Here is a 19,865-nt window from a genome sequence, read left to right as displayed (position 1 = left end):
TTTAATAGTTGCTTTATTCAGTCTAGAAAAGTGTTGTTCTTCTAGTAAGTCGCTTATTTGTGTTACAGAAATAAATCTGTGAGAATCCAGCAGCTCTTGAATATTGAGATTGAAATGCAACAATATTATGATATATGATATTATTTATATGGAATGTGAAGACATCATCTGTTTTACTTGCAAGTCTTTCATCCATGTCTGTCTTAATTGAAGCAAATGCAAATGCACTTTTAAAGGCTCTGATATTTTTATGGAAGTTTGTGGCCTGGCAATCTGAAATATTATGATTTGTTACAAAGTCTAATAGTTTCTTTAGAGATGCAATACGTAAAGAAATAATAGTTTTTTCATTTAAACAACAGTCCAAACTGGGGATTTTGTTCACTAGTTGCTTAAAGATGCTAATCTATGCACATATGTGCATTACAAAAGAGACATCTGTTTTCTCTAGATAGAAAGACATGCTGATAATAGTTTGGGCTCTCAATTTGATAGATGTTAGAACCAATCACACTTTCAATAGAAAAAAGAATGGTACAGGCAACTTTATACTGTGAGAATGCTTGAGCAGCTTGGGTTGGATTTTTTCTTGGAACATAAAATGAGCATTGCATATTTGTTGCATGATAATGAGTGCTTGACCCATATCTTGGACAATTATCTCCGCTTCTTACTGCAGCTTCTTGAATAATTTCTACATCAGAAGATATGCTGTTAATTTCTATTGGTTGTTGATAACTTACATCAACAAATATGATGTTGTTGTAATTTTTGAGACAAACAGTATAAGTAGATTGCCTATAATTAGTTGATCTACAACTTGCGCAAAAAAAACAAATTTTGCTAAATAGAGTCCTTATCTTGAGAGGACAATTACAATGAAACATTCTGCAATACGTTTTTGATTCACATTGGCAAGCATTGATGGAGATTATAGAAGGCATTGTATGAGAGTTATTTTTAAAAAAATTATCAATATACAGATGTATAAGAGCATGTGTTTGTAAAAAAATAGAGGAAAACTTTAAAATCAATTAGATTTTTATTAATTAAATCACTAATATGATTAATAATTTTAGAAGAACAGTACAGATAAGCTAGATTTATGCTAGCAAGACAAGCTAGAAAATCAAAACTGAAAATGTACACAATGTCACTGAAAATATATACAACATCACTGAAAACATATACAACATCACCAAAAAATTGGTTTTGCATGTTACATGTATTTTTTTGGGGGGTCAGATTTGATATTTGTTAAATGTTTTAAAAAAAATTGATTGTAAAAATATAAAAATATTGATAATACTGGTTTTATCCATTCAATTGGCGCCCATTTCCATCTAATTTGCATCTATTTCCATCTAATTAGAACCTATTGACATCTGATTGGTTTCCATAGAAATTGAATTTGCATCCATTGCCAACTGAATTTGCTCCCATTGCCATCTGAATTTGCTCCCCCCCTTTTACTATTGGCGGAAGGGTACATGGCACTCAATTTTTTTATCCTTACGCCTTACAATTTTTTTTATATAACCGTAGTATTTTTTTTTGTAAACATTGTATTTTTTTTATATAACCGTAGTATTTTTTTTTGTAAACGTCGTATTTTTTTTATATAACTGCCATATTTTTTTATATAAGTGCCAAACGCCTAATGTAATAGCACTTCAATATATGTAGATCTTTCTACAAAGATACGTCATAGAAAATATCTATAGAGAGAACTAACAGAATATGCAAACTTTTCTCCAGATTACTTTGTTAAAGTTAAATACCTTACTGCAGTTATAAGATAATAAAGCAAGTATCTCATTATAATAATTATGTTAAAATTGAAAATACAATGATATTATTTGTATGCTTTCTTTATTGCAGAGTAAGTTTCGAATAAAAGATTCATTTTTTCGTCACTTGTAGCCTCCTTGTTGTTTTTAATGAAAAAAACAACTGGAGACTTTCTCCACTTCAAAATATAGCCACCAGCAGTTGTTTGTTTCATATTTACTATCTTGCTGGCTTTTTCGATAGTTAATCCCCTTATGAAGTAGAGATAAACAAGCTTTTTTATATCTTTATCCATAGGCTTTTGATATTGCCCTCTACTTTTTTTGGGGGTTTCGTCTGTTGTTGACAGGGCAGAACTTTTTGGATCTTCTGGCATTTCAGGCTCTTCAAGCTCTTCCATGATTTTTTCAAAGGCACTGTTATATTCTTCAAGTTTTTCGTGTAACATTGTAGGGTTTTCTGATAATAAAAGGTGAAAAAATAAAGAAATAGGAAGATATGTTAAAGTGACATATTTTATATAAATATAGTTATATCTAGCACATAGCAGTTATAATTAAATAGTAATTACTTAAGATGCAAGATAAAAATCAGAACACAAGTTGAAGCAGCAAGAATAGATGTAAAGAAGATTGAGTTGTTGTTAAATAGTATTAGTCATTATATTTTCAGCTTTTTATATCAAAAAATAATATTCCAAGGTCCACTAAATAAAGTAGTACAAATTGAACTCAAGGAGATAAAAAATAAATAGGACAATATATTACCCGCAGCCATAAATTTATTATAAACATTCTTTTTTAAAAGAGATATCATAATTCTCTCTCTTTCCATTTGGTGTTTATATACCAAAACTGTTTATTTCTCTTCTTAAATCAGCAATGAATCTCATTCTCATGCTCACTTCAACAACTAAATATTACTCTGACAATGAAAACACTGCCTAAAGCTCTACACCTCATGGATTTTTTTATTATTTCCAGATCACATTATGTTTCTGTATGTAAATAAAGCCTATACCTCGGAGTCATTGATATTAATCTCTAAATAATCTATAGTATTTTGAACAAAAGCTATAAATCTGAAAAGAAAACGTGACGATTCAACCCTCCACCTACAAAGAAACTACAAGATCAAACATCTACCTGTACGATAGGAACCAGTCTACACATATTCATAATGCTTTTAAGTGCATTCCACCGACTATACTTTTTCGAAATCCAACAGTAGAATTCACTCTACCGACCACACAAAAACTTGCCAATTTTTATCTCAAATATCCAGTAATCTGATTGACTACCACAGCAATTGTATTTCTTATGAACCTGGTCCTACACAAGCATCTAATACCATTACAAAAAAGAATCCAAAAATGCTATATTTATTCAGCACCTGCTCCAACCATTTTACAATGTCAGAATCCTGATCTTCTTAATATCAAACTCAACAACTCTTTGTAATCTGCACTCGAAACAAGTAAATGTCCAACAATCTGTTAAACAACTGAAAGCGGTCCAAGAATTATGCTTTGCTCACAATACTACCCGATCTCAATTTTGGAAACCCTCATGATACAAAATACTAAAAAAAACCCAAATATTACACACACAAAAACAGTAACAAAAAATAGCACAAGCTCATGACAAAAAAAAGAAATAAAAAAAGAGATGAAAAAAAAAAGAGATGAAAAAATAAAAAAAATAAAAAAAAGAAATAAAAAAAAAATAAAAAAATAAAAAAAAAAAGAAATAAAAAAAAAATTAAAAAAAAAATAAAAAAAAGAAATAAAAAAAAAGAAAAAAAAAGAAATAAAAAAAAAAGAAATAAAAAAAATAGAAATAAAAAAAAGAAAAAAAAAGAGAAATAAAAAAAAGAAAAATGTAATAGCAATTTTAAAAATAATTCTCCAAATAGTATAACTAGCATTTTTATTCATAAATTTTTATAATATACATAACCATTTTTTCGCAAATAATTTCTGAAAAACTGAAAGTCTCAATAACTGAAAATAAAATGATATCTTACTGCAAGAAATTTCTGAAAAACTGAAAAACTGAAAAACTGAAAGTCTCAATAACTGAAAAAATGAAAGTCTCAATAACTGAAAAACTGAAAATCTTAATAACTGAAAATAAAATGGTATCTAACCGCAGAAATTTCTGAAAAACTGAAAATCTCAATAACTGAATTTCGAGCTTTTCCTTGGCTCTATACAAAAAAAAACTTTCTTTTTTTTTTATTTTTTTTTTTTTTATTTTTTTTATTTTTTTTTTGGTTGGGCAAACCCATGAGGAGAAATCCCACCCCTTCCTTCGAGACAGAGGACAGGACACCATAAAGGCTCTGGTAGCACTGTAAATCGGCTAATAAAATAAATGTTCTTAAAAGTGTGAAGAAGCTTAATATGTAAACATTCATTATTCTTCAACACGTTCTTTATCCAAATATATTAAGACAACAGGACAAGACTATACCTTGGTAGAAACGTTTAAGTTATTAAAATATATTTTTTTTTGGTATATATACCCCAGTGTCTTAATAAAAGTTTCTCAGTTATCTTTCTTCCTCGATTTTAACACCCTTTTTATTTTCAAAAAAAAATGCCTACTTCCAACAACTCCCTCGAATTTGTTATGGACAAGCACTGTGAAATGGTCAGTCACAGCGGTTCTGCAGACCAAACCCAGTTTTCTGGAATTGCTTTCGACCCCTTGTGCGATTTCAACCAAGAGATTGTCGACGAAATGCATGGAGAAGTTGTACTCCGATCTGTGACAGATGTCTTTGTCAACCATGCCGATATGGAATGGACCCGTACCTCGGCTGGAAACCCAGCAGTCACAAACCTCCTCAGTCTCAAAAGTTTCCTGCCAACCGAAGTCAACGAGGCCACAACCAAGACAATTGTTGCACAGAAGCCGAAGACGAATCTGCCGGAGAAGGTCGATCCTGATTCTGTTCCCACTGCAGAAAGCATAGGTCGAGGTTCGTACCGAAAGTACAACCAAAACCAGGTGAACAAGCTCTTCTCCTTGGTTTTCTCGGAAAACCAGACTGCTGCTGCCGCTGCCAGGGAAACGGGGATCAATGTCCGGACTGCCCAGAACTATGTCAGGCTGGCCAGAGAGAAGATCCAGGCCGATTTTGATGCTGCCACAGTGGAGACTGATGAGTCCAATGGGCTGGAGACGATGGAGGTTGAGGAGGTTTCTGCGCCTAAAGAACGAAAACATGGCAACCAAAAGTTGTTCCAGGCGCACTCTGCTTTTTTGAAGTTTTTCGAAAATAAACCAGATGCTACCTTGGAACAAGCAAGGATAGCTGTCATGGAAGAGTTCTCTGGGCTGCAGATTACCAAATCAGCAATCCAGAAGCACTTGGTGAAGAAGTGTGCCCTGACGATGAAGAAGTTGGAGAAGCTGCCTGAGAAGAGAGACGACGCCAACACAATTGAGATGAGACGAGACCGCATTTTGGAGTGGCAACAACTTGCGGATTTCAACTATCTGTCGAACTGTGTGTTCATCGATGAAGCAGGCTTCAACATGCGCATCAAGAGAACTTTTGGCCGTTCCGTCAGTGGCACCCCAGCAAAGACAACTGTCCCGACGCAGAGAGGTGTGTCCATCACCATCCTTGGTGCAATGTGCGAGAGAGGGATCGTCAGCCTCTCGTTGAAGAAACCCACTGCAGTTGCAACCAAGAAGAAGAGAAAGTTGGACATCTACACCAACGTTGAGGTGAACGGTCGAATTGGCACCAGAACCCAGCACTACCTCGACTTTCTTAGTCATACAATGGACGTTCTGGACAGCCAGGGTATGCAAGGACGTTATCTCATCATGGATAACGCTCCTATCCATAAGGCCGATGAGGTGAAAGACTTTATTTCTTCCCGTGGGTACAAGTGTGCATATCTTCCTGTGTATTCACCTTTCCTGAATCCAATTGAGGAAATGTGGTCCAAGATCAAGTTTGGTGTCCGCAGAGAAGAGATTACAGAGTCAGACGGGCTCATCTTAAGGATTACAGAATCAGCTAAGACTGTCACCCTTTCGGACTGTTTGGGTTGGATTAACCATGCCATTTCATTCTTTCCTCGCTGTTTGAACAGAGAGCGAAAGCTTTAAGTATGTCTTTTATGTCTATTTAAGCTCTTTACACTCTATGTCTTTTTTTATTTTATTTTTATTTTTTACTACTTTATGTCCCTCTTTTTCTTATTTTTTTTTTACTACTTTATATCCCTCTTTTTCTTATTTTTTTTTACCACTTTATGTCCCTCTTTTTCTTATTTTTTTTACCACTTTATGTCCCTCTTTTTTTATTTATTTTACTGCTTTATGCTTTTCTTTTTTTATTACTTTGTATTTCATTATATCTTACTTCTTATTATGTGTTCTATTTCTCTATCAACTAATTATGCCTAATAAAAATATCCATGTTTTATGCCAAAAAAATACGACGTTTACAAAAAAAAATACTACGGTTATATAAAAAAAATTCGACGTTTACAAAAAAAAATACGACGTTTACAAAAAAAAAGTACGACGTTTACAAAAAAAAATACTACGGTTATATAAAAAAAATACAACGTTTACAAAAAAAAATACTACGGTTATATAAAAAAAATTGTAAGGCGTAAGGATAAAAAAATTGAGTGCCATGTACCCTTCCGCCAATAGTAAAAGGGGGGGAGCAAATTCAGATGGCAATGGGAGCAAATTCAGTTGGCAATGGACGCAAGTTCAATTTCTATGGAAGCCAATCAGATGTCAATGGGTTCTAATTAGATGGAAACGGATGCTAATTAGATAGAAATGGGCGCCAATTGAATGGATAAAACCAGTATATAAATTATTCTCATATATGTAATCTACAATCATAATTGTGTGCCCAATTGAAATTAATAATAGAGACAAGTAAATATTTAAATATGAAGGGAATATCTGAATTTAACACATATAATTCACAATTGTAATTGTATGCCCAATTAAAGTAAACAATAGAGACAAGTGAATAAATTTAGAGATTAAATAACTCACCATATAGCAATTGAATTTATACAAGAAAACTTCTTGCTATCAAGACAACTATAGAAATTTGAAAGGCTTTCAAAAATTTAGACAAGTAGATAAAATAAACGAGTAAAATAAATGAATAGAATAAACAGATAGAATAAATGGATAGAAAAAACAGGAAACATAAACAGGTAACATAAACGGATAGTATAAATCAACAGAATAAACAGATAGTATAAATAGATAGTGATTATCTAAAATTGATAATGGTATAGAAAGCATATAAGAGACTTTAGGAAGAAGTGCTATCATAGATATTAGAAGATAAGTATATATAAATTATAAAAAGAAAGAAATTACACCACGAGAGTACTATTATTGCCATTTTGCTTTAATCAAAGTTTTCAATTTTTGTATAAATCATTTTCGATTTTTTCTTTAATACAAAATCTTTACAAGAATAAAATATTGAAATAAACTTATACAAACGGGGTTTTCATTCTTTTCATAGAATAGTTATTGCTTTTTAAGCTGTCCCAATGGGAACAACCAGTCTACCTCATTATATTATATTTAAGTCTGCTATTAGAGATATTTTAAATATTATTATAGGATATTTTTTGTAGCATTTATTATCAAGTATACTTTTTTACCTGTTTTTATATTACTGGGTCATTGTTTTGAATGTTTAGCACAATCTGATAAAATTGTTGTGCGTAGTATTTGGTTGTATGTATGAGATGTACAAGAAAAGATAAATGTATTTAAGAAGAGGAATTAAAAAGAGTAATTGAAGAATTGTGTTCGATATTAAATAAATTGGGGATAAGAAAATAGTCTCTTTATTACCAAATAGACTAGTTAAAGAAATTAAAAGAAAAACTAACACTAAGATAAGAATATAAATAATTTGAATGATTAGAAAAATAGTTAAACTAAAAGAAGAGAAGTAAATAATACTAATTCTAAAGAGTTAACTACGGAAAGAAAAATGTTTACTAAAGTAAATAATTTAACTAAAGAGAAATTTACTATGGTAAATTTACTAAGAGATGAATAAAAAAAATCATCTCGGCTTAGACCAAAGTCTATATCAAGTAAGGCGTTCTATATTCCGATATACTCGGTTTTCTCTTTTTTCTTGTGTGACTTTATTTTGGTTTTATTTGTATAAAAAAACATGAAGCATAGAGAACAGAAAACATAGAGAAGTAGGCTTGTAAATATAATTACGTAAATAAGTAAAAAATAAAAGCATAAAGAATAGTATAAAATAATTAGCATAATTTACATAAATTTTGCCCACAAAGGAGAATGGTAACTGGTCAAAGATATGTATCTTCCTGAATCCAGCACTGGCATAGTTGAAAAGATGTTGTCAATGAGAGTATTCTGGCTTGTTGTTGATTGAATAGTGTTAGGGAGCGTAGTAGTCATATTTCTGTTATTCATAAATTGAAGTAATGTCGTTTTCTTGATCGATTCTTTCGTGAAATCAACATTAAAGTCACCAGCAATGGTTATATGCATATACGTATGACTAACAACAAATTCTAGTGCTTCCATCAAGGTATTTAGTTGGCATAGTGGGGATATATATATGCTGCAATATAAGTTGCTGCTTAATATAAATAATGATATGCTTGTTGATCCACCTGCTTCATCAATGAACATTCTGGAACTGGTTGTATAAACCAAAGAATCGTCGTTTGAGTTGTTCGTACTAGGTAAAAGAGAGCTACAAATATAGCAGCAAGAACCAGAAACTCGTGCATTGGTTGAATGGCTATCTATGCGAGATATCATGGTGAAGTTTGGAATATCATATTCTTCATTATTAGGCAGTGTCCAAGTTTCATTGCAAAGAATAATATCATATGTTAAGTATACTTGATCGCTGGTTATCTGGTTTATATGTGCCCTCAAGCTTTGCACATTATGTGAAATTAGCTGTATATAATCACTTGTTTCTTGCTTTTGTAGTTGGCTAAATGATAATCCCAACTGTATTGTCTGCTGTCTAATTAGCTCATTTTTCAATTGATTGTTTCGATCTTCTGCTATTGGTCTGAGCAGAACAAATCTGTTACCCTTGCATATTAACTTTAAACCTTCTGCAGAAGTAGCTCTAGAACATGCAACATATAGGAGTGATCGAGACATTCTGTGTGATCCATGGTCAAATACAACAACTGATTTATATGTGCCTCCCTGTGACTTGTGTACAGTGAGTGCTTCAGCTGGAACAACTGGGAATTGTGTACGGGTTAGATGTATCTGACTTTTGATATTTCTGCAAATTATGTTACAGTGTGGTTCTATCATTGTCAGATCGTCTGAAATCCCAAGACTACATCGAATTCTTTGTTGCTGTCTCCTCAACTGCTTCCCACTTCTTTCATCATCAAACCTAATCCACAATCTTAATGGCTTTCTTAAAACTGTAGAAGTAGATGTTTCAGAGGCAGTGCTGTCTGGTACAATATTTTGGCCATAATCAATCCTCTTCAAGATTCCAGTTGCACCATTGACAAGTCCATCTGCTGTATCTAGGTTTGCAGTCATCATATATTTTCCACTTATTTTTAGCAAAAGCGTTTTTATCAGACCCTGAACATCGGATTGCTTTGCATGATCATTAGCAGAATGTATGAGTCTTTGAATAGCAGTGCTATCCCTGCAATGTCCAGTTACTCGGTCAAAGTATTTGGAGATTGCACCTTCAGTATTCAAGCTGGTAAGTATGTGCTGGTTTGTTTGCTGAACGTATGCATTTGTGATAAACAGATATATCGGCTTTTGGTTATTGCTTTCAGATAAATTGTTTTCTTGAGCTACAAGGCTTGAAGGTAATGTTCTTCTGCCAGTACTAATTTCCATTGCATCTTCAGGAGTTATTGAAGCCACTCGACTTTGGAGGATATGAATATCGCCTTCAGTCATTGACCCAATTGTCATGTTGTTTAAGGCTACTGCAAATGGAACATCGTCTCTTTGTTGCATTATCTCCGTTAATTTATGAACTTTAAACAAATCCCAGATCTTGTACCCAAATAAGGATACAAATGGATTTGTATCTCTTGCATGGCTGGTGCTGTAAAGTGGTGTGTCCCCAACTGGTGGAAGTTGTAGGAAGTCACCAAATACAATAACTGATTTTCCACCAAAAGGAACTGATCTATCAAAAATATCTCAAAGTCTTTGATCAACCTATCCAAATAGTGTCTCTCCTACCATACTGATTTTGTCAATAATAACCACTTTCAGGTCTGCAAGTGCAACACCCATTGAATGGGTGACGTCAGATGAGAGTGAGGAAAGACCTTCTCTTCCACGTTGTGTGACAGGAAGATGGAAGGCATTGTGCAAAGTTTGAGCAGATATGTTGAAAGCAGCCTTTCCCGTTGGAGCACAAAGAAGTATGGATGGTGTGCTCATATCTCTTTCTCTTGTTTTGTCAAACTCATGGACAAGACTTTGATAAAGTGCTTTTATCAATAGACTTTTTCCAGTGCCGGATCCTCCTGTTACAAAATAATAAAATGGTGTATGTTGTTGATCAGATATAGAGCTGTTGCTGTTACGAATATGATCAGTAACATGGTACAAGTATTGTCTCTGCTGCAAGTTCAGCATTGATAAAAGCTCTTGATATTCAGTATTATTTAACCACTTTGGAATATTGATTTTTTCAAGGTAGGTTAATCGATTGTTCTGTGTAGCTCCATTTGAATTTAATTCGATTGTTAAATCTGTTGTTCTGTGATACTCTCCTTCTTCATTGTCATCAATATCTAGCGTGTAACGTCTGAAATCGTTTTCAGCAATAGGTGGGGCCAGGGTATCTGTGTTTCCAATGGGTTCATCTTCTCTTTCTGTATCCATGTTACTATGTTCAAGTGAAGCCGTTTCAAAATAACCTTCTAGTACATCATCATCAACCTGACAAAATTCTTTTTTTGCTAGCAGAATAGTCTCAGAATTCTCTAGAAAAACTTCCTTGCAGTTGATACTTAAAAGGTCTTCTTCTTCATTTCTCCAACTTTTGAACAGCATCAATAAGCAACGAAAGTACTCGTCAGCATCTTGATCAATATTAAAGTTGTAGTAACGTAGGACATGCGGCTTAGTTCTTTTTTTAATGTAGTCTTGGTTTTCTAAAAGACAATACACTTGGCCTGGCTCTCCATAAAGCGTGTTTTTGTTATTATTCTGTTGAATATGATCTTCTTGGTCTTCTATGAGCTCATAATAAGTATCATCATTTATGTCATTGTGATCAATATAATTAGTTGTAGTATTTCTTGATGGTTGCTTTTTTGAAAACTCAAAATAAGCAGCAAACTGTGCCAAGGTCAAATTCTTCAAATCTTGGGGCCTACAAATGTAATGCTTAATTAATCCTGGTAGAATTGGGATCCATTGCTACAAGTTTGGATTGCTTCTTTAATATGTGAAGTCAGTTTTCTGGTCTGCTTGTTGGTATAAATACTGTAGCTGTGCTCGCTTCTGACATTCGAATTCGTAGTAAGTTGTATACTGCTTCTTGAGCAGATATCTCACTAGCATTGTAATAGGTTGCAGCAAGTGACCTCATCATATTAAAAGATGTTGAGCTACTGTCATCTTTGTGCTTATTGTAAATTTCTTCAAGCGTCTTACTTAAGCCTCTATCAGCCTTGTTTATATAGTCAACTACATATGCGCAGCAAGCATATGGATCGAGAATGAATTGAATATCCATATTTGATCTGAACATACTGAAATTTTTTTTGTTATAATTATTTATCATGACTTCATTCGGTTGTCGTTTTATCATGATTTTGTTCATTTTAAGAGTGTTGCAAATAGACAGTATGTATTCATCAATAGATGTGATATCAACAGCTATTAAGAAATCATCAAAACTCATGGCTGACGTTTGAAGAGCTTCATAATGTTCTTGGAGATATCCTTTGATGCGAGTCATATTTTGCTTTAATTTAGTAATCATAGTTTCTGATAGACCTTCGTTTTCAGTTATTGGGCATAATATCCAAGTTTTGTCCATAGAATAAAATGGAATATTAAATCTGCAAATTGTAATATTGTTTCTTTTTCTTTGGCAAGTAAATGTGTGCATATGACATTGCCTTTTCAGCAATTCTTTCCAGGTGTTCTCGTTACAGCAATATTCCTGTTGATGATGCGGTATTTCACCCCATTGTCTCTTACAAGTAATCATACTATCAACAAATTTACAGATTTTTCTTTTCATATCCTTATGAACAGATTCGTTTGTCCATTGGTCAGGTTCGTACTTGGGAGCGCCCTTAAGCCATACAAGCATATGAACATGAGGTGAGCCTCTATGCTGGAATTCTATTTGGAAGTAATATTCATTAATGGAATGATTTCCAAAAGGCCCATATGGTGCTTTCCATGTTTTCTTCAGCTGTCTAAATCGGTAGTCAAAGTATTGTGCACATGTTATTGGGTCTTGCTGAATCAGTTTGGCTTTTTCATCATATGTCATTTGCTTTGTCTGATCTTCTGTAATAGCAACTCTATCAGTTACAAGTTTTAAAATGCATAATAGCTCAGGCCAACTTGCTTCTACTGCAGATAAAGTTACAAAAATTGTTGGGATACCAAATTGTCTAACTATTGCCAAAAGATTTTTCTTCTCATTTTTCTAATATTCTGCAGTACAACGGATACCACTAAATGTCTTATAAGCCTGGTCTTTACTGAGTAATCCATCAATACTGTCATTATTTAAGAGGTCGGATGCAATGTATGGTACATTGTTGAAGAGTTTTGTTTTCTTCCAGAGAACTGTATTTAGGTTATGGTACATTCTGATTATTTGATTTTTTCTGTCCATATACAGTATATACTCTACTCTTTGTGCTGTTCTACAATCAAATCTCCTTGCAATGGACTTTGTCAGGAAAGAGTAAGTCAGAGTATCAGTAGATAATTGCTGGTCACAGAAGATTTGAGAAAAAGCCTAAAAGTCACTGTCTTTATCAGTCAAAATAGACAAAGGGATTCTTCCATCTCCAGGCTAAAGTCTGAGAGCTTCATGATCTGAAACTATAGCCGTTTCCTGCTCACTAGAGTTTATTGATTCGTGTTCGGTACTACTTTCTTCATTTCCTTCAAAGTCTTCAACCCTATCAACCTCTTCTACGTTTTCAGTATCATTATTGGCAACCTCTTGTACCCAATTATCACTCAAGGAGATATTATACTCTTGATAGAGTGTTGTTGACTGTAGAAATAGTGCTGCTCTCCAAACTTTAGCAGGACTTAAATTTCCTCTGATATAGTCTTTGATATAACGCATCCTACGAGCTAAACTCAAGTGAATTGTATTTGAGTCGTCAAGATTACAAGGAAGTAATGAAACCATTGTATCAACATTAACAGGTACGTTGATAATACCGCCTTTACTTCTATACTGCTCAGTTAGTCCTTTGTGTGTCCATATAGACTGGAAAACGTGTCAAGGTGCAACAAGTCTTTCTTCTAATCTTGTCAGGTCGTCTAGACAAACGACATGATCAGGAAAGTGGAGACCATTAGAGAGAGCAAGAGTTGGAAGTGTTTTTTTCTTAAGTGATGTTATACAGGTAGAACATAGTGGAATATTGTCTATAATATCTTCACCAACGAAAGTGCTTGGTATCTTATGATTGTCAATTGCCCAAAAGGTTTTTTCAACAATATCTTCTGAACAACCCCAATTGCCTGTAAGAGCGGTTCTTTTTACTGAAGATATATCTTTTTGAAAGAAAAGGCCTTCACAATATCCGCATATGCATGTAGGATCCTTTCTGATTATTGATTCATACTTTCTTTGTATACTACTCCAATTATTTGTGCCAACGTCATTCAGTCTATGCCTTCTTACTACTCACTCATTCTCTTCAACAGCTCTACTTTGTCTACTATACCTATACTCACGCATATATTCTGCTCGAGAATTATGGTTCTCCTCTTCTGTCTCTGCCGCTTCTGTCTCCACTACTTCTGTTCCCACTATTTCTGTTCCCACTACTTCTGCTTGAATTACTTGTGCTCTTACTACTTCTGCCTGAACTACTTCTATTTCAGCTGTAAGTGGGCATCTGCGTCGATACTCCCACATATACTCTGCACGAGAATTACTAATATTCTCTGCTTCTACTGTCTCAACTACTTCTATTTCAGTTATTTGTTGGTGCCTGCGTCAATATTCTCGCATATATTCTGCACGAGAAGTATTAATATTCTCTACTTCTACTGTTGGTATCACTTTCATCTCCACAGTTTGCAGGCAATTCTGCCAATACTCTCGCATATACTCTGCTTGAGACATTGAATTCCGTTGTTGTGTTTCTGTTTCTGATGTTTCTATTTGCAATGATTGCCAACAATTATGCTGGTATTCTCTCTTGTATCTTTGTCTTCTTTCAGCCCTTTCTTCAGAGGTAACAGTGTGTCTAGGCATTTTGTACTTTATAATAATATAATATAAGAGTAAAAGTAAGAGTAAGAAGAAAGTATAATATGCTTAGTAAGCTATAAAGAAGAATCAAAAGCGTCACGTGGTTAAAGTGTTTACATTTTTACTAGTAAAATTCTTACAAACTTTCACTGCTTAAAATTATAACAAACTCCGCATATAAAATTGTTACAAAATCATTGTTTACATTGTTATGGATTTCCCCCTTTTTCTTAGGCTTTCTAACTCCGTAAACTCCATATAGAACGCCAAAAAAGAAACAAGTACTATAAATACTTTATTTGATGTGATTTTATAGCAAGCCAAAAAAATATGAATTTTTTATTGTCTATCTAAACCAATAGAATACGTCAAAAATACACCCCCAACTTAAATAAAAAAAACGGCTGAGCTGAAAAAAAACCCTGACATTTCCACTATCTTTTGCGTTACTTAAAGCTATAGTATTTTTTTTATTTTTCCAGTGTCGGGTTGTAAAGAGAATCTAACATCCATCAGTCAATGGAGATTTAAATATATTTCTAAAAAGAGAAGTGTTATTTTTGCTGGTTTTACCAAAATCACCTCCTAAAATACCATCTAAAATACCACCAAAAAGACCACTTTTTCCCATAGTGCAGTAATATCTTCTACAAGTATATTCACTATTTTAAACATCTAAAGCATATACAAAAGAACAATTGGCAATGACAAGATCTTTTACCCTAAAAGCCAATCATTATTGGTTGCTTGTGCATTCTGATTTTGATTGCCGATATCAACTCTGACAGCTAATTAGATGGAAATGGGTGCCAATTGAATGAATAAAACCAGTAAAAGGAAGATTAACCCAGATCAGGAGCGACACACAACAACTGTTGTTTGAAGCAAAAAAGGTCTCGCCGAGATTTGAACTCGGATAATGAGAATCAGAATCTCAGATGCTAACCATTACATCACGAAACCACAATTATTTTTAATATAAAATGTGTTTAATTATCCACGGTAAACAGAATCTCCTTTGTCCAGCAGTGCGGTGATGTTGCAGAATTCTTTGTAATTCTAGATAAATTATATTCTATTATTTTTTTTTATTTTCTGATGGCAGCTGAGGCTGGATAGAAAGCAATTTTTGTATTTGTATAGCAAAACAGCAATAAGTATAACGAAAAGATATCATCCTGTCAAAAATAACTTTATGTAATCATACATCTTATCTTATTTTCTCATTATATTTAACTGAACATATCAACTTAGAATTAATATTATTTTTATTATATTTTCTTTGCAAGTATAATTATCTTCATGTTTATGACTTAAAAATTATTTTATTTTATTTGCACTTAATAATAGTAAAGAACAAATCGCATTTAATAGATTGTTAATTATATAAATTTTTATTATATTTTTCAATAATTTTATTTATTTAATTATTCAACAAGTCAATTGCAAAGCTATAAATATTATAATACTTGTATTTAATAAACATTGATTTTTCTTTGTTTTATTTTCTAACAACAAATTCTCTTAATATTTAACGCTATTGATATTTTACTTGTTTGATTATCCAAGTACATTAAGTCAAGTCTATTGAGATTGATCAATAATACTATTTTTTTCTTTGTTGTGATGGTTGAAGTTGAAGAAGTTTTTAAGAGGAAGAATTGAAAATTTGAGATTAGGAATGAAGATTCGTGAGAACTTGTGTAGGTTTTGTTTATTGAGAAAGGATTTTATATCAAAGTTTAACCAGGTTTCTACACTGAACTACTACTGCTATTTATATTCTTTTGGATTGGGAAAATTATATGACTGGGGTCAGGTAATCGATTCTATCTGAGTCTTAATCAGAGCAACGTGATCTTAGGATAATTAATGTATGATTAATTATATAAATGTGTGTAGTCCCAATGAAGTATTAACATTGAAAGTAAATGTGTTTATGAGTTATAATTATGCTTATAATAATCCACTGATGTATCTCATATTATGATGATATCATCATATGAAATATAATCACTATCATGTATGCTAAACCTGTGTGTTAAATAATAAAGTAATCGGTAGACACCTTTGACTGGAATAGCTGAGGCCTTATATTATTTCCTTCAGACTTATTCTCAATTACAGCAGTAGTCAATACTCATTTACAATATAGTTGTTCAAATACTGATGTTCTGACCAGACTGAAGGAACTGCAAATCTCTCCATAATTTTCTGGCTTTCCTGAAGTGTTTTTGGCCATCTTATTGCGGTCTTCATAAAGCTTTGGATGATACTATTTACAAATCCATTTGTAAACCAGTTGTAGGATTCTTGACTGACACTGAGAAGTTCTGAAGCCATTCTGTACCCAAAGTGCATATTACTGAGATGCCAAAGCACAACAGCAACCTGTTTTCACAAAGAATGGCTAACCTCGTTTCTTTCTTCTGATGTCTTATACTCAGAGTCTTCTTTGAGAACATTTACAATTATATTAAATGTCTCTCTGTTGACTCTGTAATGAGCCTGGAAGCTGTTGACACCAGTTCCATTGTGAAGGTAAGAGTGACGATAGGTCTACCAATGGTTCATATCTCCATTCAAGTTGTTGTGGATACCACATTGTTCTACGAAATGAAGTAGTGATCACAAGTAGCAAGTGTACTAGAATTTGTCTGTGGCTCAAGAACTCTTAACCAGCTTTGTTGTAATATAAACTTGAGAGAAAAGCGTGAACATAAACAAAGCATGTTCTCTCATTTGTGTCATGTGAGAAATCTCAAGCTCTGAACAGAGTATATTCATTAATTTCAAAATCATAGCTATGTTGGAAAGTTTTGTAAAGCTTTTTATGTATGATTGTAATCTCACTCTTGACATTTGCTTCATGATCATCATTGTAAACATGATTGTTATTTTCATTATAGTTGTTGGTGTTGGTGTTATTCATTTTGAAGATTATATAAAAGTGAAAGAATTAAAAGTATAAAAATAAAAAAATAGATAATATTAGATAGTTATATTTGTTATAAATGTTTATTACTAAAATGCTATACAGTAAAAACAATATTTCATAAGAAAAAATTTAAGCAGTTCTGTAATAATAAGCAGTGTAATGCTTATCATTTTAGAAACTGAATTTGATATCTTTTATGATTTGTATTACTGTATAACTTCTCCACGAATTGAATCAACTCAGTTTATTATATGTTTTTGATTCAGTTTAATTATAAGATTTGATCAAATGACTACCTAATTAATACTTTTATTATTACATTATTACTATATTAAAAGCAAAAAAATATATATCTGTTTAATAAACTGACTCTAGCATTTTCATGTAATATACAGAGTATGCTAATAAAGATCTTTAACTTAGTTTATTTTAAATTAGCATTATTCATTTCCTTTTGCTAGTTCTAAATATTTTTTTCTTTCTGAAATTCCTTCCATTTTTTCCTTCCAGAAGTAGTTTCTCTTACTTATTTTATGTTTTTATACAATTGTTCCCTAATTTAAATAACCCTATCTCATTACAGAATTCAATTCTTATTATTACTCTCATCTTGCTTTTCTTTTACACACCATACACATAACAAAGTACTACACACATCAATTTTGACACGTCGTGTGGTAATGTTGTCAGTCTCAATCCAAAAACTATATTCTACTCAGTTCAGACATTTTTTTTTGAAAACTCCTTTTTAATTTTTTTTCAGAATTTTAATTTTAATTTTAATTTTTTTCTTTCATTTTCACAAAATCACCTTTCTCCAAAAACCAATTTTGTGAAAATTAAAATCTTTTTTTCGTTATTTTTCTCAAAATTGTTTTCTCTCTTTTCTTTTTATTTTTATTTCTACGCACTAAATGTGATACTTTCTCTAAAACACTACTATACCAAAATTGTTAACTGAATAGTTTTTTTCTTTATTTATAACATACTTCTTTCTGATATTTTTCTTTTCTTGTAGTTATGTATTATAACTTCATATATTCTTCTTTTTAATTTTATTCACAACTATCTCATTGAGTTTTATTTAGCCTACTTTTTGCTATATATTTTATATATAAAGTAGTATAAATATCTCTCTGAAATCAATTAATAGACAGCTGCCAAACTTTTCTAATACAAAGTTTTCTTCAAGACACTGCCTATTATTCTGATCTCTCTTTGTGAAATTTCTTCTGTTTTATTTATTTTTCTGTCAAGTCTTCATGGAAGATTGACCCTTCTCTTTTATTTTATTATTTTGTTTTAATTTCCTCTTTTTGGCGCTCTATATGGAGTTTACAGAGTTAGAAAGCCTAAGAAAAATGGAGAAATCCATAATAATGTAAACAATGATTTTGTAACAATTTTATATGCGGAGTTTGTTACAATTTTAAACAGTGAAAGTTTGTAAGAATTTTACTAGTAAAAATGTAAACACTTTAACCACATGACGCTCTTGACTCTTCTTTATAGCTTACTAAGCATATTATACTTTCTTCTTACTCTTACTTTTACTCTTATATTATATTATTATAAAGTACAAAATGCCTAGACACACTGTTACCCCTGAAGAAAGGGCTGAAAGAAGACAAAGATACATGAGAGAATACCAGCATAATTGTTGGCAATCATTGCAAATAGAAACATCAGAAACAGAAACACAACAACGGAATTCAATGTCTCAAGCAGAGTATATGCGAGAGTATTGGCAGAATTGCCTGCAAACTGTGGAGATGAAAGTGATACCAACAGTAGAAGTGGAGAATATTAATACTTCTCGTGCAGAATATATGCGAGAATATTGACGCAGGCACCAACAAATAACTGAAATAAAAGTAGTTGAGACAGTAGAAGCAGAGAATATTAGTAATTCTCGTGCAGATTATATGTGGGAGTATCGACGCAGATGCCCACTTACAGCTGAAATAGAAGTAGTTCAGGCAGAAGTAGTAAGAGCACAAGTAATTCAAGCAGAAGTAGTGGGAACAGAAATAGTGGGAACAGAAGTAGTGGAGACAGAAGCGGCAGAGACAGAAGAGGAGAACCATAATTCTCGAGCAGAATATATGCGTGAGTATAGGTATAGTAGACAAAGTAGAGCTGTTGAAGAGAATGAGTGAGTAGTAAGAAGGCATAGACTGAATGACGTTGGCACAAATAATTGGAGTAGTATACAAAGAAAGTATGAATCAATAATCAGAAAGGATCCTACATGCATATGCGGATATTGTGAAGGCCTTTTCTTTCAAAAAGATATATCTTCAGTAAAAAGAACCGCTCTTACAGGCAATTGGGGTTGTTCAGAAGATATTGTTGAAAAAACCTTTTGGGCAATTGACAATCATAAGATACCAAGCACTTTCGTTGGTGAAGATATTATAGACAATATTCCACTATGTTCTACCTGTATAACATCACTTAAGAAAAAAACACTTCCAACTCTTGCTCTCTCTAATGGTCTCCACTTTCCTGATCATGTCGTTTGTCTAGACGACCTGACAAGATTAGAAGAAAGACTTGTTGCACCTTGACACGTTTTCCAGTCTATATGGACACACAAAGGACTAACTGAGCAGTATAGAAGTAAAGGCGGTATTATCAA

At 32.6% G+C, this 19,865-nt stretch overlaps 6 protein-coding genes and 1 non-coding gene across 7 annotated transcripts; 2 read left to right on the top strand and 5 right to left on the bottom strand.

The window, feature by feature from the left end:
• Positions 1-22: 22 nt before the first annotated feature.
• Positions 23-1,449, bottom strand: PHYBLDRAFT_68377 (hypothetical protein; the record flags this gene model as incomplete). The annotated part of the gene is made up of 3 exons (XM_018441939.1): positions 23-406; positions 675-798; positions 1,376-1,449. 3 exons carry the CDS (start codon positions 1,447-1,449, stop codon positions 23-25), a joined length of 582 nt encoding a protein of 193 aa, XP_018288568.1.
• A 406-nt stretch (positions 1,450-1,855) lies between these two features.
• Positions 1,856-2,239, bottom strand: PHYBLDRAFT_148442 (hypothetical protein; the record flags this gene model as incomplete). The annotated part of the gene is made up of 1 exon (XM_018432088.1): positions 1,856-2,239. One exon carries the CDS (start codon positions 2,237-2,239, stop codon positions 1,856-1,858), a length of 384 nt encoding a protein of 127 aa, XP_018288567.1.
• Positions 2,240-4,391: 2,152 nt separating this feature from the next.
• PHYBLDRAFT_171276 (hypothetical protein) lies at positions 4,392-5,944 on the top strand (the record flags this gene model as incomplete). Its single annotated transcript, XM_018436553.1, has 2 exons — positions 4,392-5,594; positions 5,906-5,944. The coding sequence occupies 2 exons, from the start codon at positions 4,392-4,394 to the stop codon at positions 5,942-5,944; spliced, it is 1,242 nt and encodes a 413-aa protein (XP_018288566.1).
• A 6,917-nt stretch (positions 5,945-12,861) lies between these two features.
• On the bottom strand, positions 12,862-14,289 carry PHYBLDRAFT_148439 (hypothetical protein; the record flags this gene model as incomplete). The annotated part of the gene is made up of 4 exons (XM_018432087.1): positions 12,862-13,290; positions 13,354-13,633; positions 13,754-14,000; positions 14,055-14,289. The coding sequence occupies 4 exons, from the start codon at positions 14,287-14,289 to the stop codon at positions 12,862-12,864; spliced, it is 1,191 nt and encodes a 396-aa protein (XP_018288565.1).
• An 888-nt stretch (positions 14,290-15,177) lies between these two features.
• On the bottom strand, positions 15,178-15,249 carry PHYBLDRAFT_t191. The gene has a single exon. It is a non-coding gene; the product is annotated as a tRNA-Gln (tRNA).
• Positions 15,250-15,279: 30 nt separating this feature from the next.
• Positions 15,280-17,218, bottom strand: PHYBLDRAFT_171274 (hypothetical protein; the record flags this gene model as incomplete). Its single annotated transcript, XM_018436552.1, has 5 exons — positions 15,280-15,345; positions 16,435-16,677; positions 16,702-16,845; positions 16,966-17,054; positions 17,140-17,218. 5 exons carry the CDS (start codon positions 17,216-17,218, stop codon positions 15,280-15,282), a joined length of 621 nt encoding a protein of 206 aa, XP_018288564.1.
• A 1,589-nt stretch (positions 17,219-18,807) lies between these two features.
• Positions 18,808-19,794, top strand: PHYBLDRAFT_148437 (hypothetical protein; the record flags this gene model as incomplete). The annotated part of the gene is made up of 3 exons (XM_018432086.1): positions 18,808-19,042; positions 19,103-19,343; positions 19,464-19,794. The coding sequence occupies 3 exons, from the start codon at positions 18,808-18,810 to the stop codon at positions 19,792-19,794; spliced, it is 807 nt and encodes a 268-aa protein (XP_018288563.1).
• Positions 19,795-19,865: the final 71 nt, after the last annotated feature.

This window comes from Phycomyces blakesleeanus (assembly GCF_001638985.1).
Source record: "Phycomyces blakesleeanus NRRL 1555(-) unplaced genomic scaffold PHYBLscaffold_18, whole genome shotgun sequence".
Lineage (NCBI taxonomy): Eukaryota > Fungi > Mucoromycota > Mucoromycetes > Mucorales > Phycomycetaceae > Phycomyces > Phycomyces blakesleeanus.
The sequence above is the reverse complement of the archived record's forward strand: the minus strand, read 5'-3'. Positions and strand labels throughout refer to the sequence as shown.